The sequence below is a fragment of the Antennarius striatus genome, chromosome 14, assembly GCF_040054535.1.
Source record: "Antennarius striatus isolate MH-2024 chromosome 14, ASM4005453v1, whole genome shotgun sequence".
Classification (NCBI taxonomy): domain Eukaryota; kingdom Metazoa; phylum Chordata; class Actinopteri; order Lophiiformes; family Antennariidae; genus Antennarius; species Antennarius striatus.
The window spans coordinates 1,225,024-1,252,867 of NC_090789.1; the positions used below are offsets into that span (position 1 = coordinate 1,225,024).

The following is a 27,844-nucleotide window of genomic DNA, read 5'->3' on the forward strand; positions in this document are numbered from 1 at the left end:
TTCACATAAATATACAAAGAAATCCAACATAATCCAACCAAACACACGTAAACCGACCCGATCCGACAGCAAACGCATCGCTCCCGGAGAAAAGTAGTCCTGCCAGGTTCTCCTCGTCAGAAAGTGAATTTAAATCCGGCGACGGATCAGACCGACTCTGAGAAGGTCATGGGTTCGTTTCCCTTCCTCTGACGCCGTAAATCTGACTTCATTACAGCTGAAATTCTCAGAACCTTTGCTCCATTTCAGAAGTTTTGTGTGAACTATTTTTGTTCACGCTGATATTTTTAGTATTTTCTACATTATGAGGCGCACTGTCGGTGTTTGAGAAAATGAAAGGCTCTTAGTTGCGTCTCATTTTGCAGGAAATACCGGAAAATTGTAATTTCTCAAACGAATCTATAAACTGATGTTCGCGTTTTATTACAACTCTGTGGTTTCCCCCTTTGCATCAGATGGGGCAGAAACTGCCTCTGTCCTTTGTGTCAGGTCTTTTTCCTGGACCAGTTTGAGGAAACATGAGTTGGTTCTTTTGTGTTGCCGTGACAACAGCAGGTCATCCTGTTAAACCTTTATTTGTGTTGTAAATGGAGGAACCGGTTCTTCTTGTCGCGATGAAACCCGAACGCCTCTGCTGTCTGATCTACGTCAGGATGATGATGGTGATGAGGAAGGGTCAGCGCCCCGTCCAGACCCCCCCCCCCCCCCTACCAAATCAGAAGTTGGGCTTGTGCTTCTTCACCTCCACCATCAGGTGGTGCAGGTTGATGAGCTCCGACCGCACCGCCAGGCTGCGGAAGGTGGGCTGGTTCAGGACCTTGTGGAAGCCGTGGTAGTACTGGATCAGCTGGGTGAGGGCGCCCTGTTGGGGGAGGGGGGGAGACAGGTTCAGAACCCGCAGCTTCAGGTGAGATAGGCTCCGCCCCCACCCGGACCCACCTGGATGATGCTGGTTCCGTTCTTGAAGTTGGTGAAGGACCTCATGACGTCCTGACTCATCGACTCCACCGACTGCTTCCACGTCCCGGAGAAACCGCGCACCAGCTGCGTGATCCGGGCTGCGGCGGCGGCGGAGACACGTGACGGGGATCAACACGCGTGTGACAACGTGTAAACATACAAACAGAACCTTCTCGTTTAAGCTCCCGGAGCGAACGCACGTTTAGTCGTGTTCTCTCTCTCACGTGATATTTATAAAAATGGAATGATGTCATTGTGACCCCCGGGGGCCCCTGGGCGGGCCCCTGAAGACCAAGGTGTGATGTTGTGAGAGGAAGAGAGAAAGAGACGCAATTGACAAACTGCTGTCGACACACACCCACATATAAAAAACCACAACAATATCAGAAGAAGGTGTGATCTGTTCATGACACGCACACACACACCCAAACACACACACACACTCACACACCCAAACACACACACACACACCCAAACACACACACACACACACACACCCAAACACACACACACACACACTCCCTCACCTTCCTCATTCTTCAGCCGGTCTAGCTGCCCTTTCTCCATCAGAGCTTCAGCTTCTTTAACAAAAGCGATCATTCCTCCGAAGGGAGGAGAAAGAATCTCCTCAATGAACTCCTGCAGGAGGAGGAGAACAATAATAAGACAATAATAATAATAATAATAACAATAATAATAATAACAATAATAATAATTTACAGTGAGATCCAGTCTCATCTGGTTGTAATTTTTCTTCCTTTCAGGACACAAACATTATTTTCATGGTTTTAATTTTGACGAAGGCTACGACGTTCTGCCTCCTCTGCATCAATTAAACTCTTTTTCCCTCTCGTTGCCGTGGAAACACTAGCCCAGTTTTTAGACGGACCAGCTCCGAGGCCTGGCGACCTGACAGATGAACCAGCATCCTCCTGGTGGCGCTCACCTGAGTCCTGGCCAGCAGCAGCTGCTGGAAGCCCTCCACCTCTTTACTGTCGTCTGCTGCCCTCTCCTGGAGGGAGGAGGGAACAGCAACGTCACCACTAACGACACCAGAGAGGGAAATAAAAGGCTTTAAATCACTAAAAATGTAACGTTGTACGTCAGACGCTCACCATCAGGACGCTGAGCATCATGTCGTAGTTGTTGATGAGGAAGATGAGCTGGTCTCTCCTGGAGGGAAACTCTGCCGCCATCTTTAGCACAAAGTTTTCAACTTCGACCTGGAAAAAAAAAAAGTATTAAATTATGAAAATACTGAGGTTTTTTGGGTAAATAGAAAATTTAATCACAAACTTTTTCAATCAATGAAGTGAAAAACTACTTCCAAAGATTTTTCTTCATCTCTTAATTTATTTCGGGGCTAATCTACGATATTTTAATCACAAAACACACTTCTTATAGATTAATGTAACATATATACATATATATTTTATATACATTCACATATGTGTGTGTGTGGAGGCGGGGGGTCACCTGCAGCTGTCCCAGCAGGGCGTTGGTTCTCTCGTTGGGGAACGTCTGATTGATGCTGACGATGGCCGACGAGAACTCTGCGTACCGGCGAGTGATCTGTGATACACACACACACACACACACACACACGTCAAGTGTGTGTCGGTCCTGGAGTGTGTGTGTGTGTGTGTGTGTGTGTGTGGACGTACGTAGTGCGGTCTGGTGTCCAGGAGCCCCAGCTTCTGCGGGTCGGTGTTCCGGATGCTGTGGATGTTCATCTCCAGGATCATCTCGAAGCGCGGCCACAGCAGCTCCAGCACCGCCTCCCAGTACCTGATGGGACGGAACCGGTTTGACCACAGGGGTCACACATCTGATCCGGGTCGGGGGCGGGGCGGTACTGACTTGTTGAGGGCCGGGATGTTCCTCTTGGCGGTGATGGCTCTGAAGCGGAGGATGATGTGGATGCAGAGGAAGACGGCGATGCTGTCGTAGCAGTCAGACACGTAGGTGGACATGGACTTCTGGGTGGGGGGGGGCGTCACAGACAAACGTTAAATGCAACCTGATAGACATGAATACATGTCTAAACGGTGTTCGACTCAAACGACACCAAATACAGCTAGTCCTCAACGTACAAACATTCAGAGATACGAACAAACACCATATCTGACTATCGTCCTGCAGTTCCTCTTCCTGCCACAACCCCCGTGGGGGCAGCACTGCTGCGTTCACACAGCTCCAACACTCTCCTCCCCCTCTTGTTGTTGTATGTTGTTAAACTAAGCTACATGCTACATTAGCATCCAGTGGATCATCAACAGTGACTCAGACTGTTGACCTTAAACTGGTGGAGTTTTCTTTTTCTTCTCCTCAAGGATTAAATGATCAGGATTAAAGTTTACCGTAAACTAATCTGGATTTTATTTATTCTGGGTTGTTTTAATGTCCTGTAATTATTTCTGGTCGGTCTGAGGGGATAGCATTTAAGTATTTACAGTAGTAATGACATTACTCTAGTATTTAGAGTAGTAATGATGTTTAAATGATCTCAAATGGAGATTAGAGATTGAAAGTTAATAAAGATTTACAAACAATTCAATTTATGAACAAGCTCTCAGAACCTGTTGTGTTCGTATGTTGAGGACTTGCTGTACCCTGACTTCTTAAAAACACTAAAGCTGAAGTAGAAACACGACTAACTAGAGTGAATCTAACGACGGCGACTGAAAGACGAGTACCTACCAGGAACATGCCGAGCGTTTTTCCCATGATGCTGTTGAACAGGTCGAGGGCGGAGTTCCCGGCCACCATGAAGAAGTCTGACAGGAAGAGGAACTCCCTGCAGCCGTTGTCCAGCAGCGCGTAGTGCTGGCTGCGGAACAGCCTCTCGTAGGGGTACTACAGGGCAGAGGGGCAAAACTGGTTGCAGATCGGGGTAAAAACCGTATCGGGAGTGCCAGACGGTCCCTGTCTCACCCTGCTGTCCCCTCTCTGAGCCGTGTGGGGGACCAGGATGGGCCCCTCCAGCTCAGCCGGGCTCAGGATCGCCCCCCGCTGGCCCAGAGTGAAGATGGTGTTCCTGCTCTTCAGGGACGGCTTGGAGAAGAACCGTAGAGACGAGTCAAGGAGCGCCGCCGCCGGAGGTGTGTGTGTCCAGCTGGAGGTGTGTGTGTCCAGCTGGAGGTGTGTGTGTCCAACTGGAGGTGTGTGTGTCCAGCTGGAGGTGTGTGTGTCCAACTGGAGGTGTGTGTGTCCAGCTGGAGGTGTGTGTGTCCAACTGGAGGTGTGTGTGTCCAGCTGGAGGTGTGTGTGTCCAACTGGAGGTGTGTGTGTCCAACTGGAGGTGTGTGTGTCCAGCTGGAGGTGTGTGTGTCCAGCTGGAGGTGTGTGTGTCCAGCTGGAGGTGTGTGTCCAACTGGAGGTGTGTGTGTCCAGCTGGAGGTGTGTGTTCTAACGTCTCTGGGGGGTTTAAAGGATATCTTTCTTGGCTGTGTCTTCTACTCCCATCAGGTCGTCTTTGTCAGCCACTTCTTCATACTGCGCACACACACACACACACACACACACACACACACACACACACACACACACACACACACACACACACACACACACCAGGTGACTCCAGGTAACGGACCCACTGGAGTTGTGTGGTTTGGTTCCTGGGCGGTCCACTGACCTGCACCTTGAGCAGCCTCCCGCTGTAGGACTTGAAGTAGCTGTAGTAGATCTTACTCATGGTGTCCACGTACTCGTCACGGATCTCCTTGGCGACCGTCCTCTCATTGGCCAACAGGAACTGGTAGAAGAACCTACAGCCAGACAGAAACACAGCAGCTGTGAGGTTTCCTCCAGACGGTGGAGCTTCAGGAATGAATGAACAGCAGATTTCCTTCCTGCAGCTGATCGATTAATGGAGGAGAAATATCAAATATAAGAGGCCGAAAAAGAAGAGGAAGTACAGGTAGTCCTCAACATACAAACACAATCAGTTCTGAGAGGATGAATCGTTCATAAATTGAATTGTTCGTAAGTCGTTTTTTATGAAATTTTAATCTGTAATCTCCATCTGAGGTCATTTAAATGTCATTACTACTGTAAATACTAAAGTAATCCCATTACTACTGTAAATACTACAGTAATGTCATTACTACTGTAAATACTAAAGTAAGGTGATTACTACTGTAAATACTAAAGTAACGTGATTACTACTGTAAATACTAAAGTAATGTCATTAGTACTCTAATACTAAAGTAATCCCATTACTCCCCACCTGTACTTCAGCAGTGTGTTCTGAGGGATCTGGTAGTTGGTCATGGGTTTCCTGAAGGAGTAGATCTTCTGGAGGATGAACTCTCTGATCTTGGACACGGCCTGAAGGGAACAGGAGGGTTCAGACCCCACCGGTCAGACCGGACCCCCCCTGCCCCCCCCAGCGGCTCACCTTCAGCTTCAGCCGGTCCACGATGTCCTGGATGTCGGAGCAGGCCAGCGTCTCCCTGAAGCTCAGCTCTTTGGCGAAGTTGATCTTGTTGTTGAGCTCGTGGAGCTGCTCCAGGAAGTCCTGCTCCGTCACGGGGGTGTCCAGGATGGTGCTGCAACCACAGGAACGCCTCAGACTTCCTCCACACACACACACACACACACACACGCTTACACCTCATGAATCCGCCCCCACTCACGAGATCATGGCCCCCGGCACCACCAGCTCGTCCACCAGCTGGCTGAGGTGGCTGCGCACCGCCTGCCTGTTCTTCAGGCGGACGTTCATGCTGACCGACTGCTGCTGGAGCGTCTGGATCTCGCTGCTGATGGACGACAGGTCGCTCTGGAAGCCGCTCAGCATCCCCTCCATGCGCTGACGCAGACAGGAAACCAACGTCAAGCAAAGGAAATGCTCCATCAGCAGTGCATTGTGGGATTGGGACGGATTCTGACCTCCAGGATGGAGTCACAGGCAGTGATCTGGTTGTGCAGGAGCGCAATGTTCTGACTCTCCTTGATGTCTGACAGGTGGACAGTCAGGAAAACAACATTGGAGCGTTCATTCATTCATCTTTTCATCTGTTTCTTACGCTTTTGTGGGTCACAGGGGTTGCTGGAGCCAATCCCAGCAGACTTGTGAGAGCGATTGTGCTTAGAAGACAGACCAAACACGTTGTCGTGACTCCCTCTGACGTGATGAAGGATACAGTCTTTGATGGAGGCCTGTTCAATCCTCTGCAGCTCTGACTCCACCTGTTTGGAGTACTGACGGAGGTCGACGCCCTGGAGACAGATGAAGGAGAAACCTCAGTCACTTGATGGCATTCGGTTTGGTTTCAGAACTCATGAAGGTGTTTTCACACAAAAACCTGGATATATATGGGTGTGGGTTTACAACGACAATGACAGTAGAGCTGAATCTCATCTTGTAACCTCATATTTAACGCAGGTAGCTTTGACACAATATTCAGAGTTCTTCAGTCTGGTATTTCCTACCGTTTTCAGCGCCTCCTTCATGAGGTCATCCTCAAGGTTGGCCTGGATGTGAACTAACATGAAACAGGAACAGCATCAGTGTGAGATTACACTTCTTTTCTAAGAGAACTGAATGAAATATGTGATTGAGGGGAGTTGTGACATCAAACTTTACGGTTCCTCCATGTCTGAGATGTTGAGTCGGAATATACTTTTTAAAAATACAAGGGTTTGTAAAAAGAGCAATTCAAATGTGATTCTCTTTGTAACATAAGGAGACTGTTTAATGACAGCTGTTGTCTTACTGTCCACTTCATCCAAAATGAACTCATCAGTGGTGAGATCCAGTTCTCCAAGGTTTAGGTTAGGAATGTCTGCATCACTCTTCGACAAAAACAAAACGACACAATCAGATACTGAAGTCAAAATAACAACTATTTCTTTGATGAATGACTTCATGAAAGAAAATTACATTAATTTAATTAATTATATTTAGTTTATAGAAATTAGTTAATTACATTAATTTAGTTAATTCGACTAAATTGAATTGATTTAGTCGAACAGCTAACCCATTGGACACCTATTTGTTTAACACATGACTTCACATTGATTTGACAGGATGCTAACAGCTACATTAGCTTCGAACAACATAAAACAAATACTTTCGTTTTTCCCATAAAATGGACTAAGGTACAATAAACGCAGTGTTACCTCGTCGTTTAAATACGCCATGGCCATTTCTGTCGGGTTTCTAGCTGTGTTTACATCGGAACCAGCTCCAAACGAATCTACAGCTGCCTCCGCCATTGCAGCGACTTGACAGAGAAGTAAAACAAAAACTACAGAAGAAACGTTCCGCCTCGTCTTCCTTGAAAGCCCAAAAAATATTTTTGCAACAATGAATGCCACACGAATATGATAATTTTTTTATTTTAGAAATACATAACTAATAAAACATGAATTAAACATATTTAACAATTATACACGAAATATACAATTACTTAATTTTTTTAAAATCTCGCCGGTGCTTGTTTATTTCTTGTCGGACATATTTAAGTAACGGACTAACTTTCTTTCACCGGCAGCATCAAACTCTCGCGAGATCTGTGTGACTTCCTCTTCGCACGGAACGAACTCCAAGATGGTGTGTATGCCTCTGCTAAATCCGGGATAATTTTGAAATCTTTAACCATCTGGCGTCAATCTCTCTTTTTTTTATCGATACAATACTTTTATTGGACTGCTCACATGTTGATTGGCAATATTAATTTGGAATTACTGAAATATTATCGATCGTATTAACAAGTTTGCCGGCAACGTTGAACTGAGGCGTTCGGGTCCGTAATAGCTAGCTAGCGCTGACGAGAGCGTTCTGCTACTTAAATCGAGTTTACTAATATTCCGCTTCCGGGTTTAGCTCAAAACGTGTTAGTTACACGTTTAAGAAACGTTTATTACCGAAGGCGGTTAGCCGTGCAGGCTAACTAGCCAGAGACGTTCTCAATGCTAACGTGTGCGCTTGGTATGAATATAAGGATGTCGTCCGTTCATAGACACGGCATCGGTTTGATGTCCGTTACTCTGGAGGTTTGGGGTATTTTCATGTGGTGAGGGGTATTAGGAGTGATACTGGCTTTGTTAACAGGAGCTACAAGTGTTAGCTTCAAATAATGGCACCTTTGGATTTGTGAGGGCATGTTTTAGCTGCCTCTGATGTTAAACACAGATGGAAACCTTCATACTTTATAATAGTGACTGGTATTGTTGCTCAAAAAGTAATCAGTCATCAATTTTTTTGTAGATGTCTCTGGTTTAGAACTGCTGTCACTGCAAGTCCAGTGTTTGAGTCTCATTCCAAATAGGATCCATCATAGGTTCTAGTCATGGGACTCATGGACCCGTTATGTTCTGTGTTCAGTCTTTAGTCATCCCTGAGAAGTTCCAGCACATTCTTCGTGTTCTCAACACGAATATCGATGGCAGGAGGAAGATCGCCTTCGCCATCACTGCCATCAAGGTGAAGTTTCTCCTCAATGTCTATGTTGTGGTGTTTTTAGATGGTCTTGAAGTCCATCACTAACGTCTCTGACTGTCTACTCAGGGTGTCGGCAGACGTTACGCCCACGTCGTCCTGAGGAAAGCCGACATCGACCTCAACAAGAGGGCTGGTGAGCTGACGGACGAGGAGGTGAGGGGGCGGCGTGTTTGGTTTTTGGTTGTTTAGCGGTAGCGACTTATGCTAACTCCTTCTGGCCGTGTTTTCATGTTTCCGTTTTTTGTTTCAGGTGGAGCGTGTGGTAACCATCATGCAGAATCCTCGCCAGTACAAAATCCCAGACTGGTTCCTCAACAGGCAGAAAGACATCAAGGATGGCAAATACAGTCAGGTAGGTGACACATTGCATTGTGGGTAAACAGGGTGGACTGGTTTGATTAGCAATTTGAGATATTGTCATTTAAGTCAAAGCAGCGACTGGTGAGGGTGGGACTTAGTGTTCAGGGTTGTGAATGAAAACTTGATCGTTACATTTGGCTGAGAATTAATCAAGTGAGACGTGACAGCTGCTTCTGATCGACACGTTCTGGTTTTACTGGTTTGTTAATTTGTCAAATTAAAACATGTTTGAGATAACAATTTAGTTCCACAGGCGCCGGTAGAGTTAGAGGAGGCCTTCCCTCGGCTCTGTGGAGGAATGACGCTCTACTGCACTGAGGATGATCGTAAGACTTAGCTACCACTTCAGATTAGGGATCGTTCCGTGTGCTGTGATTGGCTCACGCTGGTGCGTGTTGATCATTCACACTGAACCTGGAACAAAACATGGACACGCATCCTGTCACTGAATCGACCAGCAGCCAAAATTCTGATGTCAGGACTTAAACGCGTCCAGTTTCTCCCGTCTGATGCATCGTTTTATTGGTTGTTGGCGTGCTCCACGCTAACTTCACTGGTGTGGCATCAGTTTTTCAGTTTGGGAACCCCCCAAAAATGTCACGTTATCTCAAGAACATTGTGTGCAGTTGGGTGATTTCATAGTTCAGCATTTTTTTTAAACGTATCAAGAGAGAACTCCGCCAGCAGCTGCTGACCCCGCGCCATCAAAGCCTGAATAGAGACGAAGGGATTTGATTGACCACACGCCATCTGTCTGTTCTGTTGCAGGTTCTCGCCAACGGCCTGGACAACAAGCTGAGAGAAGACCTGGAGCGGCTGAAGAAGATCAGAGCCCACCGCGGCCTGAGACACTTCTGGGGGTAAGAGACGCGATCCGGAACTCTGCCGACCCGTCCTTCCCTCTGAGGAGGTTGGGGGGCAGAGCGAGCCTGTCCTTGAAACACTTGAACCAAATCTTTATCCATCTGAAGCTGGAGCGCTTCAGAGGGATTAGAACCCTTGTGGGGGGGCGCTAACGGGTTCTTTCTTTCCCTTTCAGTCTGCGTGTGCGCGGTCAGCACACCAAGACCACCGGTCGCCGCGGACGCACCGTCGGCGTGTCCAAGAAGAAGTAAACCTCCCTGCTTCCTGTTTGTTTCAATAAAACCTCATCGAACCGAATCACGCCTCCGTGATCAGATCTGTTCATCAGGGTGGGTCTATTTTCATGCATAAGAACCCAGAATCTGCAGCAAACGTGTTGTTTTTGTGTTTATTGTGCTGCATCGCTGACAGAATATAGTGGAATCACACAGCAGAGGGAAAGAGAATATTGCATTAATAATGTACAATAATTCATAAAAACAGGGAAGGTAGCAAAACTTGCATGGCTGCAGGAATTATAAAGTGCATCAAGACAAGTAGAGCAAAGGTCAAAGGTCAAACCCAACAGAACCGACGGCCGAGAGGCTCATGCAAAAAACAAGACGTTTAAAAAATGTTGAAATATTCACGGTGGTCCTAAAACTGTTCCTGCAAACGAACGGATTAAAGATGAAATCAGTCGCTTCAGTCAGATTTTCTGTTAAATTCTGCATAAATCAATTAAAAACTTTATTTTCTGATTTTACAACCAGAAACTAAAGTGCGAGATGGAATCCAAGTGAAATGTTCTGTCCTGAACGTGAGATTTTTTACATTTCTGAAAAACAATAATTAAGATTAAATACAACTTTCTAAGAATTAAAGGTAAAAATATTGGTGCTAATATTTTGGAATATAAATTATATGCGACCTTAATTTTGCTATTTCAAAGAAAAGTCCCCAAAATTTTAACTATCTCCATCTGCTCGTCTCCATGGTGATGGAAAGTCTTTTGTAAGTCCGAGCCTCGCTGACGATGTGACGGCTGGAAATGAACCAACCGGTTCTGGATCAACTTTTACCTTTTTTTTGTGTTTTAAATTTTTTAAACAAACTGGAGGCTCTGCCTAAACTTGAAATGTCTTTAACTGGATAAATATCAGATTATAAACTGTAGGTGAACGGATCCGTGAAGAACGTGAACGCGTCTCGTCGCCGTGACGACTGCTTACCTCAGATCAGTCTGACAAACGTGTTGAAGCGGCCGTCTGTTCAAATTCCAGTAAAAAAAACACAAAAGAAATCAAACTTCATCTGTTAAATTAACATTTGCTGATCCGGAGCTTCACGCCTCCCTCTGGGGGGGGAGGGGAAGGGGCGGAGTCTTCTGCGGCGGTGGCGGCTCCTTGGTCGGGGCGTAGAACAGCTCCAGAGGCCGCCGCACCTTCCAGAACTTCTCGTTGACCAACTCCAGAGTCAGAGACCCGTTCAGCGTCTGAGGAGGAAGAGCGATTAAGAGCGGGGTCAGAGGTCATCCGACGAGAACGGGTCGGAACCAGAACCCGGCGCCACTCACGGAGTACTGCCCTCCTCTGGTCATGATGTAGATGGTGTACTGTTTCTCGCTGACGTTGCTCAGACTTGATCCGTCTCCACTTCCTGTCATTCCACTTCCTGTTCCTGTCCCTCCTCCCTCGTTCCTCCCCCGGTCCTCCGCCCCCCCGTTGGAGCGCCCCTCCTCTAGCGCCACCCGCAGGGCGAGGTACTTGGACAGGTGGTCCACGGTGGCGTTGGCCGTCGTCTTCACGTACCTGCAGACACATCGATGAGAGGCGAACGCCAGAAAACTGGGCGAGGCAGGAGGGCGGGGCTCACCTAGTCTGGCTGTAGTCCTGTGCGTGGACCAGCTGTGGGTGTGGCCTAAACACCAGCTCAATCTCGGAGCCCGGCCCCTCTCGGTGGGGCCTCAGCGGGGGGGTGGGGCAGCTGCTGTCTGCCTCGCCGGCTGAGCCATCATCCGACGCCCGCGGACGCTTGCGACTCGGACCCGCCTCCGAGGGGGTGTGGTTAGACGGGTGAGGGGTGTGCGAGGGGGCGGAGTCGTGCGACAGGTGCGAGCGGGCGTCGCCGTTCTCTTCCCCACCGCTGAAGGTGGTGTTGTCGCTTTCCTGAGTGGGTTTCTTCACCCGGTGGTTCCTGCAGGGCAGAAACAGGTAGTTCTCAACTTATGAACATTCAGAGATACAAACAAACACACTTCAACATGTCCGACTATCGTCCTGCAGTTCGTCCTTAAAACAATCAGGTGAATCACGAGTAGTAATGAGATTACTTTAGTTTTTGGAGCAGTAATTACATTAGTATTTAGAGGAGTATAGACATTACTTTAAATAATGATGTCATAGAGTAGTAATGACATTACTTTAGTATTTACAGTAGTAATGATATTACTGTAGTATTTAGAATATTAATGACATTACTTTATGACATTACATTAGTATTTAGAGTAGTAATGACATTTAAATGACCTCATATGGAGATTATAGATTGAAATTTAATAAATAATGACTTACGAACAATTCAACTTACAAACAACCTCTCAGAACCGGCTGTGTTCATAAGTTGAGGACTACCTGTGGAACCTTCCATTCAGGTGACTATTCTACTGGTTAATGTGTAGGCAGTCCCCGGGGGGCTCCACCTGTCCGCCCCCACCTCTCAGACCTGTAGCGGGCCTGCTGCCGGAGCCCCTCCTCGATGCTGGAGCTCAGCGCCTCCTTGTTGTGCAGCCGGTTGAGCCGCTCCAGGATGCGCCGCTGGTGAGCCTCGTACTCGTCCCGGCTCGGGTAGATCTTAGAGATCAGCGCGTCGAAGTTGGCGTCGCGGCGCAGCGAACGCCTGGAGATCAGCTTCTTCCTGCAGGTCGGACACTCCTTGTTCCTGCGAGGGGAGGAGCTCGATCAGTTTCACGGATTGTGAACACCACCGTCGCCGTGGAGATTCATCTCCAGTGCTCACCCCGATCTCAGCGCCGTGACGATGCAGTCGGAGCAGAAGCGGTGCAGACACTCTTTGGTCGTCATGGTGTTCTTCAGCATGTCCAGACAGATGGGACACATCAGCTCGCTGTGCAGAGAGCGGGGCGACACCGCCACCTCCGTCCCGTCCACGATGGCCTCCTGAGCAGCAACGCGGAAGTTATCAGACGTGATGGAGATCTGACTGACGCCTCGAGAGGAAATTTAAAAAAACAAAACGAAATTCCCTGGAATAATCGGCTGACACCGCATCTCGTTCTTTACCACGTGTTGGTGGATGGATACAACATCAGTGAGACCGCATCTCGTTCTTTACCACGTGTTGGTGGATGGATACAACATCAGTGAGACTGCATCTCGTTCTTTACCACGTGTTGGTGGACGGATACAACATCAGTGAGACCGGGACTCGCTCTCGTTGGTGTAAAGACGCAGCTCGTGTGTTCGCGTGACTTTTGCGTTTCTTTTCATTGTTTATCATTGTTTACATGACATATATAATAAATTATACACAGGTAAAGTCTGCGTGTCTATTAGTTGTTAAAAATGTTTTTGTTTTCATAATTTTGGGGGTTTGATGATTTTCTACGAGATATGAACAGATTAAACTCAAATCTCAAGGTACAGCAGTCTATGACAACACTCACCAGTCTCTCTCTCTCTCTCTCTCACACACACACACACACACACACACACACACACACACACACACACACACTCTCTCTCTCTCTCTCACCTGGGGGCTCCTGTGCAGCTCGTACAGACTCAGCTCCCAGGTCTTACTGGGAGTCTGGATGTTTACTGGAGCTGCCATGACTGCAGGCTGTCAGGAGAGAGGAAACACTGGTTATTGTTCCACTCATCTCCACTCATCAGTGGGATTCATCTCTTCATCCACTCGCGAGCTGGAAAACAACTCAGTCCCTCGATGAACATCAGGTTTACAGTCAGAATCTACAGTCATGGAGCCTTCATGGAACTTCAAGCCTCTACTAATCAAATAAACGATTGTCTTCTGATGGATCTTTAAGGCCTGAGACTGAATCAGGCATTATCAGTAGATTACCGAGTCAGGTGTGGAATAGATCACAATCTGGGGCATTCACAAATTATTGCAAGAGAAACAACAACATAGAGCTAGAATTTCATTTAAAAGACAAGCAAACGTAACAATACCACAATAGGTCGATGCAGTTCGGTGACTATTATGGGATGCATTTTATCGCGATAAAACGTGAGACCTGCAAACACTCCACACACAAAAAACTTCTTCCTGACGGTTTTAGTCGACAAAGAAGTTTATAAAGTTGTGTTTACACACACGTTTAACCCAGAAATGCAGAAATCTTCCTGATTTTACGTGAAGACTTTTCAGGAGAGAGAAAAGAAGGCAGGAATCCCAACTCCAACCTGACGGGAGTGACGGACAGCTGACCGGAGCCTGGACCCCCTCCCCCTACGCAAACAAACAGCCTCCGGAAAACTACTCAACCACCGCCCCGCGACGATTTCCGCTCGTTACCTTCTTCCGGTCCTCGTCTCGCCGTCACAACGGAGCTTTCTAGTGATAGCTGGTCCCCGCTCGCAGATTAAATTCTGCAAAAAGCTCAAGAGCGCAATGTTTTCTAGCCCCACCTGCTAGCTAACATTAGCCGCCGCCATCTTTCTTCTTCTTCTTCTCCCCTTGGATGCTGCGATTTGTGGCAGGATACAGCGCCGCTCTGAGCAGCAGTGACCCCTAGCGGCCAGTTGACGCATTACAACACTAAGTAGGTAGGTAGATAGGGAGGTAGTTATTTGATTTCATTTGTTATAGCGGATGACAGATACATAAATACATAGAATTAAATTTAATTTAATAAAAAAAATTGAATAAAAAAATTATTCTACTGATACCAAACTGGGAAATCTACAGAATGAACATAATGACCTGAAAATTTATTTTTCCCTGTTATTCCTTTTTGTCAACAAAAATCATGCTTCTATTTTTAAGACGTTTCGCTTTCTTCTGCCCCATTTACCCAACTTTGAATATCAGCTAATTGAAGATATGCCCGACATCTAAAGTTAAACCAATCAGCCTGAGCTCTGTGAGTCATAATGACGGTTATTTCAACACAGGTATCTCAAACAAAGCTTTGTTCTTGCCAAAGTGATGACAGAACAGGACATGATACAGAATAACATGTAAAGAATCCATGTACACCAACTGGTTTGATAGGACTCAGTTTGTGTCCAACTGGCAGTAAGTGCCAATAAAAGCCAAGAGCACTGTCGTCATAGATTGTTCTCTTATCACAACTATGCTTAAATAAAGCATAAGGAATCCAGGTGTGCAATTTTAACTGAACTAACACAGTTAAACAGGGTTTCCAAAGCAAAGGTGGTGACTCTGGACAAATGGGATAAACAACATAGAAAAATATGAAATCAGCACATTTTATTAATATAAAACAGGATAGGTCACTATGACATGATCTAACTCACAGTGATCATGGTTTTCATTTTGCAGTGGTGAAAAAGTCTGTATAGGTTCTTTATATGAAACTTCACCAAAATCTAATGCATTCTTTCTTTGCCCAAGACTGATTCTAAACCACATTGTGTAGAAAACATTCAGGAGTTTCTGCACAATCTCACAAACCAATGTATGACTTCAGTGTGATTATAAGGATATTTATAACTCTACCCACATACGTAAAAAAAACACATTCCTTATCTATGAGCCAGAATCGTTTCGCTCCAGTAGCTTCAAAAGAAATGTTGAGGCACCCGTACATAAACTGAACCTTTGAAATATTCTAAAGGCCTATACTTTTTATTTTCAATTGAGAAGGAGAGAAATAATCCTGTTTAATTTCTTTTTTATTTTATTTTTCAATGTATTGGGGGGAGGAGGGGAATGGGTTGCTGATTTAATTCTGCCTTGTTTTGATAAAATATCTGCATATCTGCAATTTCATTTTGCTTGACATTCTGTGTGCTGCTTGTCAAAACTGGGTCACGTAATGTTTCTCTTGGCTCAATCAGAAGTGAACTCATTGCACGAGAGATTTCAGAAGTGCAAACGCTTCCGAGCACGAGATTGAGATCTTGATCAAAATTCAGTTGTGCACAGTATTAGTGCACTAAGAAACCTAGGTGTGTTTTGCCCCTTTCTTATTGATTTAATCATAATGTTGGTAAAATGTGAAACACAAATGATTTTTGTCAAAATGTAACTGTCTGTCTGTCTGTCTGTCTGTCTGTCTTAGTTTGCCTTTTTCCATTTGTGTCTGTGTTAAATACACCACAGTAAGATGTACAGAAACAGATATGAGGGTTGAAAGCTTTCACCTTCCGACCAACCTGACATCAAAGCCTCACATTCCTTTCCACTAAAATGGAAATTCTCTAAGTTCTCATGAGAAACGCTCTGAGAAAACACTTAAAGCACTTGACCTGAGAACACTTGAGGGTATAAATACATGAAAACCTTCACTTGACAGCCATAATCTCAGAGAGTTACTGCTGTGTGTCTCTCTTGTTCTGGATACTTTGCATTTGCAACACTCAACTTCAGGTTAACCTTTTGTCGTTAACTTGTTACTAACTTGAGGAAACATCAAGCCTACTCAAGTCAGGTCACCAATCAGAGCCCATAAAGGGTAGAGATGGAAAGATTGGGCTATAGCTTGATGCTGGGTCATTTGGACCTGATGCAACACAAACGTTTTGCTGAAATGTTCACATCTAGACCTTTTTTCTCTAATTGTCCCATTTTGTTGCTGTCTTATCTGGCTCATTGCCTCTTGTCTTAGCATGCTACTGTTACCCTCAGCACAGTAGAACTGCATAAAGTCTTTGCCAACATTGTGTCATGTTCAAACAAAGGAAATGAAGGTGAAAACCAGTCAAAACAGTGTTGCACAAATGGTTAAAACACAAACACAAAATTTTGCACTTCCAGGGAATTCTTGACCCTTCAAACCACATTTTGAAAGTGTTCAGCAATATGTGACAAATTTGCTAAAATGTTTTCTTGAGCAGACGACCATTGGCTCCATTTTTAATTGCATAATTTTCGACAGAACACCTTCACCAGCATGTGTTTATTCAGAATTGGTTACCGGTACTCAGTACAGTCAACTAACTCATTAATTTTAACTATGCATACATTCCTGTAGCATTAATGCGTTTGTCCGTAGAAGCCGAGTGTCCATTGGATTAGATGGAGAAGTTTTTTATGACCTCAAAACTCGATAGTCATTGGATAAATGCCACTATTCTGTCCCGCCCCCGGATGCTCGGCTTCTCTAGGGGTGAATGGGGCATTGGGCTAGCCTTGGCCAGTCTAGACGCTAGACTGTCATTTAATGATTGAACGATCAGTTGGAAGGCGGAAACCCTTTTGATTGACAGCTATTTTGAGATATAAATCACTTGCATAATCTGCAGTGGCACTGGAAGCTCAGTCCATCGCAGATTATAGACGTGAAGTCTGACAACAGGCTGCTACCCGTTTCTTGTTGTTTGCTTGGTGAAATTGCTTAGTTCAATAGAATTTCAACACTTCTTTGTTCAAGTTTAATACCCTTGTTCTGTCAATCATTCATACTGTTGGTTAAGTTAGGAGAGACCTAGCCAGCTAGCAAGGTGTGCACAATGGTGGACAATGCAAATATTGTCGATCTGATTTTGATAGTCTTCCTTATGAGGAGAATTAAACAGCAGGGCAGACCAACAGCTAATTGGGGTCTCCTGGTATGATGAAGTTAGCCCGCTGAATGGACGTGCTGCGATAAAGAACCTGTACTGTTGGTCGTTCGTCTTGATGAAACTGTCTTGGATGTCTTGTTTGGTCAGAAATGGTTTTTGGGGGTCTGTCTGTATTTGATCAAGCCTATAAAAGGCGTAACAAGAGCAATGAACATGTGGATGCACGTCAAAGGTAAGTTGCCTTGGCAACAAGCAGACAATGAAGGTGCTCGCATTCCCGAACGGCCTTATTGATATCACTTCCTTGCTTGGCCAGCAGGAGCGACCATGATGAGACTATCATCCAACAAAGGGAATTTTCCATCAGTTTCTTGTTTTGTAAGATTAGACAAGGTACCAACCTAAATGTATTCTATAGGCACTGAAAGGAACCCACAACACAAAGGACTTTCTGAAAAAAGAGTTATTTTTTCAGGTGAAATCCTTCAAAAGAAAACATTTTGAACATTTTTTTTGTGGCTGTAGGTTCATTCAGTCCTTCAGATCCAGATCAAGTCTCTGTTCCTGACCCCAGATCTGGGGCTACAACAATTCTTATCCTCCTCGCAGGTCACATGGTTATGCACACACAGGAAGCCAGAGAACCCAGAGAGACACTGTGAGAATAGACAAACTCTGAACACCACCCTAGAACTACTCACTGGGATTAGGGTTAATCTATTTTAATCATACAAAGACAGCAAAAAGGAGGGGTATTGCAAGTAGTTGACTGACTCGTCTTTGTTTCAAATAGCAAAACAAGTTTAACTGCACAAGCAAAATCACGCAGAGACTGTTTCTGCCGCGATAAACCGCCCGTTTGTCCTGATATAAATCTGCCAAGTTTGGGTAACAGCGAACACTGGACGGGGGAAGACCTGAGTGCATTCTGATGAAGATACGGGAATGAATTCAGATTGTCAGGATGTGCAATTGGATCCAGATCTGCATCAAAATTTGAGCTGTTCATTCATTCATTTTCTGTTTCTCGGGGGTTGCCGGAGTCTATCTCAGCGGACTTGTTGGATAGAGACGGGGGAGATGCTCTGAACACAACCACTCACAAACATACTCACACCTACGGACAATTTGGAACCGATCCATTACCTCAGCTGCATGTGTTCAGAGTTGGGAGGAAGCCGGAGAACCCTGAGAGAACCCACATGGACACGGGAAGAACTAACAAACTCTACACGGGAAGAACTCGAACCCGGAACCCTCTTGCTGTGAGGCGACAGCGCTACCGTCTGCGCCAGCCTGTCGCACATAATTTGAGCCGTTCCGCACAAAATTACTGAAGCAGAAGTATTTAAATATATTTATTTGATTGCATCAAGCGGAGTCATCATGTGTCAGAATGGATAAGTAACATTTTCATGTATGCAATTATTGATTTATACTAGTCTTCATTGCAGTTTCAATTAATAAATAGAGTAAATCAAGTCATTTTTAAGGAGAAAGACATCAACGAATACTGATCAACAGCAATAAATTATGGAGAAAATAGAATTAGGTGCAAAGTTTGTCATTTGAGTCCAAGTATTTAATGCGAAAGAATTGCCGTAACAATCGCTGTCAGGAAAAGCAAACTTGTTTTGCCGATCAGTGCCGGTGCAGCGCTCGTCGTCGGTGATTGGGTCACGAACACGGTAACCTCTGTTGCTGGTTCAACGGTTGGCTCGTCCGTTGATCCTTCCGTTGATCCTTCCGTTGATCCTTCTGTTGATCTCATCACTGATCCGTCGGTCGATTGTTCCGTTGATCCGTCCGTTATTGTAACCTCCGTGACGGCTGCTGTTGTCGATAGCCCTTCCGTCGTTTGGGCAGTTGCGATCATGGATTGGATGTTGCCTCCAACTGTTTGGTCAAAACAGGGAAGAATCAGTGTTTGAGCAACGATCACATTTCCAAATTGATCTGCGTGTCATATTTATTGATCGGTGGAAACTTCAACTCACCAACACACAAAAGCAGGACGACAACGATCTTCATCATCAATGTGTGAAGGTGCTTTTCTGTTTGCGGGAAAAAAAATTTAAATTAAAGTACCCACTCCATATTTAGGATGATAATAATTAATTAAAGACAGACATGATGAATTAAATTAAGTGAGAAAGACTGAAATAATAATCATCAAATGCTCACAAATACGAAGTTGCGTTGCCTCTCTGAAGCCGGGACGAGTCTCTACCTGTCTGGTATCCTTTGCCGTTTGACTTTTTGAGGTTCTGCCCTGAACTGACGGCGGCTTAAATATCCACAGGATGACATCAGAATCTGCACGATGATGTAAATCACTCCTTTTCACTGTTCACAAGGCGTTGTCAGTGAACAGATCACTCATTCCTAATGCTTTGTGTGATGAATATCTTCTCTGGGGACACAGGAAACTGGTTGGATGACATACCTTCCCAGATTTGTCCGAGTTGTAATAACGTTAGAACTTTATTTTTTAATATTAGAGATTTAAAAAATTACAAAAAAATCACATTATGAATCAATTCTGTTGAAGGTTCCCACAGTTTAAAGCTTTTTATCCTCGTTCTGTTGTATTACCTGTGTGTTGTTTTATTTAGAACTAAAACAACCTGGTCATAGATCGATGACATAAAGCAATCTTATCAAACAAATGAGGATTATTTTGATTAGTCCAGCTTATTTTAACCTGATTTGGTTCCATAAAGTACGTTTAACATAGTTTGAGCTCAGTTACCATGGAAACCAGCCTGGGATCTGATGAATCCTCCAGCTAAATATCAGGTTAGCTACCAGACTAATGTTTCAGAGTTCCTGAAACACTGACCTGTGAGTAAAGAATGATTTTACTATTAATTTTCTATTGATACCATATTATTGATTTTAATGACTGCAGTCAGTGAGAAAATAAAGTTTAGAGAAAATCAAATTAAATGAATAAATGACATCAAACTTTGAGGCTGTCTAAGACAAACTATGAAAAGAATAAAGAAAAACGAGATTTTAACACATGAATATTTTAATAACCTGTAGGTTCTTTTTTTTTTTTTTTGACTGCTGAATGTTTAATCGGCTTCAATTAAAATAATTACATATGAAAATATTCCATCCATCCGTGTGTAGATGATTCTATTCCTGTCAGAGTGACTAAAAGAAAAGACATCAGCAGAAACGAGAGATGACGTTTAGCCTCAGGATGACGTTAAACCTCCGGGCGCTCGTCACGCGGGACTGATGCATAAATATTGACGTGTTTGAAACATGTCACATACCTGTGTGTGTGTTTCAGTTTCAGTGTGTGTGTGTGTTTGTTTGTGTGTGCTCTACCTCTAAATGTGTGAAATACATACAAAGTGGAAAAAAGAACACAGTAATCCCTCATTACTCGCGGGTATTACGTTCCGGGACCACCCGCAAAAAACGAAATTCCGCGATATAAAAATTATTTTCTACAATTGAACCATCGTTTAGTCCAGTTCTTAACGCAGGAGAATCGCCGTGACAACTGCTGTGATGAAGAGGCAACTTCCTTTGTTGATCGCTGCTGCGGCATTTGTTGTCATTGGTATTGTTGTTGCTGTTGTTGTCGTGTTTGTTGACTCTGATGCAGTAGTTGCTGGAGCCATGGGGGTCGTTGCTGCTGCAACAGTAGTTGCTGGAGCCATGGGGGTCGTTGCTGGTGCAACAGTAGTTGCTGGAGCCATGGGGGTCGTTGCTGGTGCAACAGTAGTTGCTGGAGCCATGGGGGTCGTTGCTGGTGCAACAGTAGTTGCTGGAGCCATGGGGGTCGTTGCTGGTGCAACAGTAGTTGCTGGAGCCATGGGGGTCGTTGCTGGTGCAACAGTAGTTGCTGGAGCCATGGGGGTCGTTGCTGGTGCAACAGTAGTTGCTGGAGCCATGGGGGTCGTTGCTGCTGCAACAGTAGTTGCTGGAGCCATGGGGGTCGTTGCTGCTGCAACAGTAGTTGCTGGAGCCATGGGGGTCGTTGCTGCTGCAACAGTAGTTGCTGGAGCCATGGGGGTCGTTGCTGCTGCAACAGTAGTTGCTGGAGCCATGGGGGTCGTTGCTGCTGCAACAGTAGTTGCTGGAGCCATCAGGGTCGTTGCTGTTGCTGCAGGAGTTGCTGCTGGCGTTGTGCTCTGGGTGTTGCCTGAGGTGACTTGATAACACGATGAAATAATTTACTATAAAAATCTGATTATGAATCCATATTTCAAGCAAATCGATCTATTGATTATTAATAATGACAACTTACCAAGAAAGAGCAGCAGGATGACAACCGTGTTCAGGCTCATCTTGTGAAGGTTCTTTTCTGTTTGGAGAACATCGATTTTAACTCCGTCATCTTTTAGACAGTAATCTGTGTACAGACTGAATGCTAAATTTACTGAATTATATTAAAGTATATTTAATTTAATTCAGTTATATGAGAAATATTCACCATAAATTGATTGGGGACTTCAGTCCCAAAAGTAATATTAGTATCATGTTGTTTATTTCTGTCGGTCGACTTTATAGCTTTCGAGAAGTTCCACAAAACTTATGAAAATAAGAAATGGCGAAACGACGTACTTACAGATTCTGTCTGTCGACTTGTCCTCTGAAGCTGCGATGCGTCTGAATCTGTTGACGATTGGCGTGGCCATCGGAAGAACGGGCACTTAAATACCTCCACAGAATAAAAGACCAGAACAAGTTTTGCCCAACATTATTTTATGAGTATCTACCTCTCCTTTGTTGTGTCATTTATTGCAAAGGGTTTTTTTTTAATCGCATCAAGACAAAGCCACGTACGGCAGCATCAGGAACCTTGTTCGGCGAAAACGGAAAACTAGTTCCTGAAACTGAAGAAGGTTCAACGTCTTTGGAAACTTTCTTAAAAGTCCGGTGGATTGACTGAAACAACTTTGGATAACCATGACCTGGATAACTGAGAACCTACACAGACAAGTTTAGGTGGTTTTAACAGAAAATAGGAAAAAATAATGGAAATGACAATTCCTTTGCAATTAAGAACAATCTCAGCTCAACAGAACGTCTCAACTTTGAAGACATCTTTTGATCCCGTCTCAAATCACTGGCCTTGGACATTAAATGAATCAGTCTAATGTCTGCAGTTTAACTCTTTGCTTTTGTTTTATTTCTATTTTATTCAGCAGAGAAAATTAACATGACTGTTAGCCCCAGAAGCTATTTTTCACCTGTTGACCCTGTTTGTATCGCTTGCGTCGATTTTTCTGAGCTAGCATCTATATTTTTCTTAAGTTGAACAAGAGAAGATCTGTACTTTAGTTCTCTTGAGGTTTGATAGCAACGTTCACAAGCTAACAGCTTTAATTTGCTTATGTTTAATCGGGTAGCTTCTGCTTAGCTAGGTTACCTCCTCAGTTTCCTTTAGCTACCTTTTTAATTCAGCTAGCTGCCCAGTTAGCGTTAGCTAGCTCTGACCACAGTGCTTCACAGCATGACTCGGTGGTTTTTATACGCAGTGAATCTTCAGTTAGCGTTGAGAAGTAAAAACGTGTTTATATATAGTCGGTTGTACTTATGTTATTGGTGTCGTGTTTTGTACGTGATACCGATATGCTAATGTGTCCTGGTGGTGATGGGGATTGGTCTGCACTGATCAGGTGACAGAGAGTGGGTGTGGCTGTGCTAGCTGCACCAGCTAACTCTCCATATCACACAATAGCAATGAGTGGAAGTCAAGAAATGTAATAAAGATTAAATAAATAAATAAACAACGTTGACGAGCACTCTTCTGCAGACGTTCGCTCCGTCTTCAGGAAACTTTATTCGTACCACAAATTGTGTCATTGAGGAGACACCTTCAGCTCGAGATTAAAGAACCGGAGGGTTTAAGTACAGAACGAGTAACACAACACTCGAAAAATGCAAGATTAAAAAAAAATATTAAAAAATTAAAAATGTAACACACCATAAAATCATAAAAGATGACGGATCACGTGTGTACTTTACACAAATCAATCACATTTTAATCAAAGTAAAGTTTGATACCACATCATTGATTGTATGTGTTGTAAACTATAGCAATCAATAAAGATGAACTGTACGAAGGTCAAACTTGTCACTCGATATCTTACCAGCAACTAGAAGCAACTGGGATCTCTTTATAACTGACTTAGACAACTATCAATTATGTAGGCTTCAATAATGAAGCATTTATCGACTATTGTTAAATTTATTCAGGCGACAATAAAACAAATTATGCAACAAATGTACAATTCAGCCAGCCTGCCGTGGCCCCGCCCCTCCATAAGTAACTATATGAGGTTTACTTGATAGGGGAAGAACGTTTTTGTGTCTTTTAGCCGAGCCGAAATTTTCTTCGGGGCTTGGTTGCTGTGAATCTATCTGTCTGGCATCGTTTGTGTTGGACTTTTGAACGGACGACAGCTTTAATATCCACGGGAGGACCTCGGAATCGCACAATCACGCAGATAATTCCTGTTTGCTGATGACTAAGTGTTGTCAACGGAAAAATACTAGCTGTTAATGCTTTGCGTTATAAATATCTGAGGACACGTGAAACTGGTTGGATGACATATCTTTTCCTGTTCTGATGATGTTCCCTGGGTTTAATGACGGTGTAACTTTTATAAATTATAGGTATTGGTGTGAGTAAATTTCCGTATGCATCAATTCTGTTTTGCCTCAGGATGAATTTGAACCTGCAGAACAAAGCAGCACTCAGGGACAGATGGTAAATTCTGACGCGATTTAGGATGTCACATACCCGTTGTGTTTCATTTCAGTAATATTTTGTGTATGTGTGTGTCTGTGTTCTGACCTGTATATGTGTAGAAAAAAATAAATATATATAGTGAAAAAAGAACTGAATAATAATGAAGTAATCTATCTTTTTGTGTGCAGTCAGTCTGGTTTTGTATGTTGCTGATTTTTATTTTCAGAAGTCAGGTTTTGGATTTGAAACCTCATATTTTTGAGGTTGAGTGTTTTACAAAATAAAATACGGACCTGTACAATAACAGAGTGTCATCAGCGTATAGAGAAACTCCATCTGTCAGATGGATGGACGACCCCTGAAGGGAACGGTGTGCGAAAAAAGTCTTTTTATTTCAACAAAAATTTTAATTTGACTGATTATACTATATATAGTATAGAAACTATATATAGTATTTATACATGACTTCAGAAGTGTTTGTTAGAATAAAAATAAAGTTTTGGTATGTCCTCCAAAAACACCTGAGGTTAAATTTTTGAATGTCAAAATATTTCAGTGAGTTTCCTGTTAAGGTTTAACAGATTTATATGAAAAATAAATAAAACAGAAAATTTAACGAATAATTATTATATATAGTATAATTGTGTGGATGTCTCACGTCGCGCCTCATGACAATGAACTGAATACAACTGATAAAAAGTTTCTGAACAGTAAAAAGTCCCACGTCAGCGATTGCTGTGTTTTCAGTTGCGTTGTAGAAACGACAATTATGTTTCTTTGATTTTGAATGAAGGGGTAAAAATTGCGTTTCCAGTTGCTGAAAATGTTGTATTTCAAAGAAACTAACGAATGAAATATTGAACCATCGTTTAGTCCAGTTCTTAACGCAGAAAGATCGCCGTGACAACCGCTGTGATGAAGAGGCAACTGCTTTTGTTGATCACTGCTGCAGCATTTGTTGTCATTGGCATTGTTGTTGCTGTTGTTGATGTTGACACTGATGCAGGAGTTGCTGAAGCCATGGGGGTCGTTGATGTTGCTACAGGAGTTGCTGAAGCCATGGGGGTAGTTGCTGTTGCTGCAGGAGTTGCTGAAGCCATGGGGGTAGTTGCTGTTGCTGCAGGAGTTGCTGAAGCCATGGGGGTGGTTGCTGTTGCTGCAGGAGTTGCTGAAGCCATGGGGGTAGTTGCTGTTGCTGCAGGAGTTGCTGAAGCCATGGGGGTGGTTGCTGTTGCAGCAGGAGTTGCTGAAGCCATGGGGGTAATTGCTGTTGCAGCAGGAGTTGCTGAAGCCATGGGGGTAGTTGCTGTTGCTGCAGGAGTTGCTGGAGCCATCAGGGTCGTTGCTGTTGCTGCAGGAGTTGCTGAAGCCATGGGGGTGGTTGCTGTTGCAGCAGGAGTTGCTGAAGCCATGGGGGTAGTTGCTGTTGCTGCAGGAGTTGCTGAAGCCATGGGGGTGGTTGCTGTTGCTGCAGGAGTTGCTGAAGCCGTGGGGGTGGTTGCTGTTGCTGCAGGAGTTGCTGCTGGCGTTGTGCTCTGGGTGTTGCCTGAGGCGGCTTGATAACACGATGAAATAATTTACTATAAAAATCTGATTCTGAGTCAATATGAGTCGATTTATTGATAAGTAATAATTGATTATTAATAATGACAACTTACCAAGAAAGAGCAGCAGGATGACAACCGTGTTCAGGTTCATCTTGTGAAGGTTCTTTTCTGTTTGGAGAACCATTTCATCAAACATGATCGGTGGCTTTAGCCCCAAAATCAGTGTTATCGTCATATCGTTTATTTCTGTCTGTAGTCTTACAATCTGGTTATTTAAACACCCCCGTTGGTCTCTGGTCAGAGGTCAGAGGTCGGCCCTAGCTTTCTGGAACGTCTACAGTGCTACACAAGCTATAAAAATAAGAAAATTATAAAATGACACTTACAGATGGTGCTGACTTGTCGTCTGAAGCTGCGACGCGTCTGAATCCACACGTCTGGAGGAAACGGGCACCTAAATACCTCCACAGAATAAAAGACCAGAACAGGTTCTGCCCGACATGATTTTAGGAGGATTTGCGTCTCTTTTGTCATGACAATTATATTTGCAGAATTTTTCCTTTTAGTCCCATCAGGACAAAGACACCACGAGAAAATAAATGTTAACCGTATTCCAGGGAGCCCTTCGGTGTCGGCTGGGATCGGCTCTGACGTGGAACCGCTGCCAAAAATTAGGGAAAAAGATGTTCAAATAAAAAAAATATAGAATTTCATATTTATTTACAGTTAAGAACAATAAAAACGTCTCAATAATTAAGACATCTTTTGATACCTTCTCATAGCGTTGGTTTTTTTAGGCCTTGGACATTAAATGAACAGAGACTGGGTGTGTTTTTCTCTGTCTGTCTGTCTGTCTGTCTGTCTATCTATCTATCTATCTATCTATCTAAGTTCAAATTCATATATGAAAATAAATCACAGGCATAAAAATGTCACATAAACTCTTTAAAGGTTTAAATGTCTTTAGAATGGATGGAATGCGTTTCAGATTAGTGCTAGCATGTGTGGAGGAGACGCTTTCACGAGTCGCTGGGCTCTGAACCAAACCTCAGGCTGATTCAGACACGTCAGAACTTCAGTGACTACAGAATCTATATGGAAAATATAACTCAACCCGTCAGTTTCTGTCAGCTTCAGAGTGAAACAGAAGGTTCCTTTGTAAGTAAAATAACACAATGCGGTTATAATACTCTATTTAATCATACAAATCAAAAACATTTTAATCAAAGTAACGTTCGATGCCAAATCAATGACTGGCTGTGTTCTAACTATAATAATAAAATAATGTTTTACTGTGACTTAGACAGCAATGAATTAAGTAGGTTTTAATAATGACGCATTTATCGACTATCGCTGCATTTATGTAGGCAACAATAAAACGAGGTATTTATGCAACAAATGTAGAATTACACGTGGAATGTTGGGTTATATATGTTAATATCCTTCAATCGCACATCGTCACCGTCAAGCTAGAAACTCATTGTTCTGGTTTTACAGCATCACAGCGCTATTGATATATATTCATATATACTGTATATATGTGTGTGTGTGTGTGTGTGTGTGTGTGTGTGTGTGTGTGTGTGTGTGTGTGTGCGTTGTCTCTTGAATTGCAGGTTCAGCGACTTACTGACAGCCTGCGTGTCTAAAATACTGAAAATATTTCCTACACTGTGTGAAAGTGACGCCTCCTTTTCATTTCATTCGTTCATTTCTTTCCCTTGTCCTCCAGATGTTGGGGGGGGGGGTAGATCTTCATGGACCATCTGCCCCGGGTTAGGTAGACCCTAAAGTCATTTATGAGTTTTACTTCATAGGAGGACGAACGTTTGCGTATCAATTCTCCTAAAAAAATAGTTCCTGGTTGATTTCCCTTAATCTTAATCACAAACCGGTTCTGGGAAAGTCTTCTTACTGTAAAACCAAAACCGTTCTGGGATTGGAGGCGAGATGACGGATTGAGATCAGATTAACCACCTGATGTGTTTCTGTTGAATTGTCTTCATGTCTGTTTTTAACCACAGGGAGGATTTTTCTCAAATGACTCCACTCACACCTAATTTGTCGTCTCTCATTAGACTTTTAATCCTTTAAGTGGATTTTCCAGATTACACCTCACATAATTACCGGAATAACAAACGGGATTATCTGGTGTGGTTTTACTGTTAATCCTGTGATTAAAATATCTGAGCTAACTTGTAAAATTTATTTAAACATTTGAAGGAAA

At 43.8% G+C, this 27,844-nt stretch overlaps 3 protein-coding genes and 1 long non-coding RNA gene across 6 annotated transcripts; 1 reads left to right on the forward strand and 3 right to left on the reverse strand.

The window, feature by feature from the left end:
* Window positions 1-73: 73 nt before the first annotated feature.
* On the reverse strand, window positions 74-7,193 carry vps52 (VPS52 subunit of GARP complex). Its single transcript, XM_068332353.1, has 20 exons — window positions 7,090-7,193; window positions 6,684-6,762; window positions 6,400-6,452; window positions 6,111-6,186; window positions 5,857-5,924; window positions 5,601-5,776; window positions 5,363-5,513; window positions 5,192-5,292; window positions 4,598-4,730; window positions 4,398-4,455; window positions 3,895-4,028; window positions 3,661-3,816; window positions 2,821-2,939; window positions 2,625-2,748; window positions 2,437-2,532; window positions 2,076-2,183; window positions 1,907-1,972; window positions 1,488-1,599; window positions 940-1,058; window positions 74-862 (listed from the first exon to the last, which is right to left on the reverse strand). The coding sequence occupies exons 1-20, from the start codon at window positions 7,183-7,185 to the stop codon at window positions 716-718; spliced, it is 2,172 nt and encodes a 723-aa protein (XP_068188454.1). The 5' UTR covers window positions 7,186-7,193; the 3' UTR covers window positions 74-715.
* Window positions 7,194-7,471: 278 nt separating this feature from the next.
* rps18 (ribosomal protein S18) lies at window positions 7,472-9,934 on the forward strand. Its single transcript, XM_068333467.1, has 6 exons — window positions 7,472-7,522; window positions 8,297-8,395; window positions 8,480-8,566; window positions 8,664-8,765; window positions 9,542-9,633; window positions 9,813-9,934. Exons 1-6 carry the CDS (start codon window positions 7,520-7,522, stop codon window positions 9,886-9,888), a joined length of 459 nt encoding a protein of 152 aa, XP_068189568.1. The 5' UTR covers window positions 7,472-7,519; the 3' UTR covers window positions 9,889-9,934.
* A 142-nt stretch (window positions 9,935-10,076) lies between these two features.
* Window positions 10,077-14,329, reverse strand: LOC137607589 (E3 ubiquitin-protein ligase RING2-A-like). 3 transcript variants are annotated; one of them, XM_068333465.1, is made up of 7 exons: window positions 14,290-14,329; window positions 13,391-13,477; window positions 12,635-12,795; window positions 12,332-12,556; window positions 11,492-11,812; window positions 11,193-11,427; window positions 10,077-11,111 (listed from the first exon to the last, which is right to left on the reverse strand). In XM_068333465.1, the coding sequence occupies exons 2-7, from the start codon at window positions 13,466-13,468 to the stop codon at window positions 10,962-10,964; spliced, it is 1,170 nt and encodes a 389-aa protein (XP_068189566.1). In that variant the 5' UTR covers window positions 13,469-13,477; window positions 14,290-14,329; the 3' UTR covers window positions 10,077-10,961. The 3 variants fall into 3 exon arrangements, with proteins under 3 accessions (XP_068189566.1, XP_068189567.1, XP_068189565.1); XM_068333466.1 differs by having other exon boundaries at window positions 12,341-12,556; window positions 14,177-14,328; XM_068333464.1 differs by having other exon boundaries at window positions 14,177-14,328.
* Window positions 14,330-18,697: 4,368 nt separating this feature from the next.
* Window positions 18,698-19,633, reverse strand: LOC137607708 (uncharacterized). Its single transcript, XR_011038029.1, has 3 exons — window positions 19,537-19,633; window positions 19,350-19,406; window positions 18,698-19,248 (listed from the first exon to the last, which is right to left on the reverse strand). It is a non-coding gene; the product is annotated as an uncharacterized lncRNA (long non-coding RNA).
* Window positions 19,634-27,844: the final 8,211 nt, after the last annotated feature.

Coding starts and splice junctions, on each gene's coding strand:
- LOC137607589 (XM_068333465.1), bottom strand. CDS start 13,468: ATGGCAGCTCCAGTAAACATCCAGACTCCCAGTAAGACCTGGGAGCTG. Junction 12,557..12,634: donor GTCACGGCGCTGAGATCGGG/GTGAGCACTGGA, acceptor CTCCCCTCGCAG/GAACAAGGAGTGTCCGACCT. Junction 11,112..11,192: donor CCAGAGGAGGGCAGTACTCC/GTGAGTGGCGCC, acceptor CTTCCTCCTCAG/ACGCTGAACGGGTCTCTGAC.
- rps18 (XM_068333467.1), top strand. Junction 8,396..8,479: donor TCGCCATCACTGCCATCAAG/GTGAAGTTTCTC, acceptor CTGTCTACTCAG/GGTGTCGGCAGACGTTACGC. Junction 8,567..8,663: donor GTGAGCTGACGGACGAGGAG/GTGAGGGGGCGG, acceptor TTTTTGTTTCAG/GTGGAGCGTGTGGTAACCAT.
- vps52 (XM_068332353.1), bottom strand. CDS start 7,185: ATGGCGGAGGCAGCTGTAGATTCGTTTGGAGCTGGTTCCGATGTAAAC. Junction 5,925..6,110: donor ACAGGCCTCCATCAAAGACT/GTATCCTTCATC, acceptor TCCACCTGTCAG/ACATCAAGGAGAGTCAGAAC. Junction 1,600..1,906: donor TGCTGCTGGCCAGGACTCAG/GTGAGCGCCACC, acceptor CTCCTCCTGCAG/GAGTTCATTGAGGAGATTCT.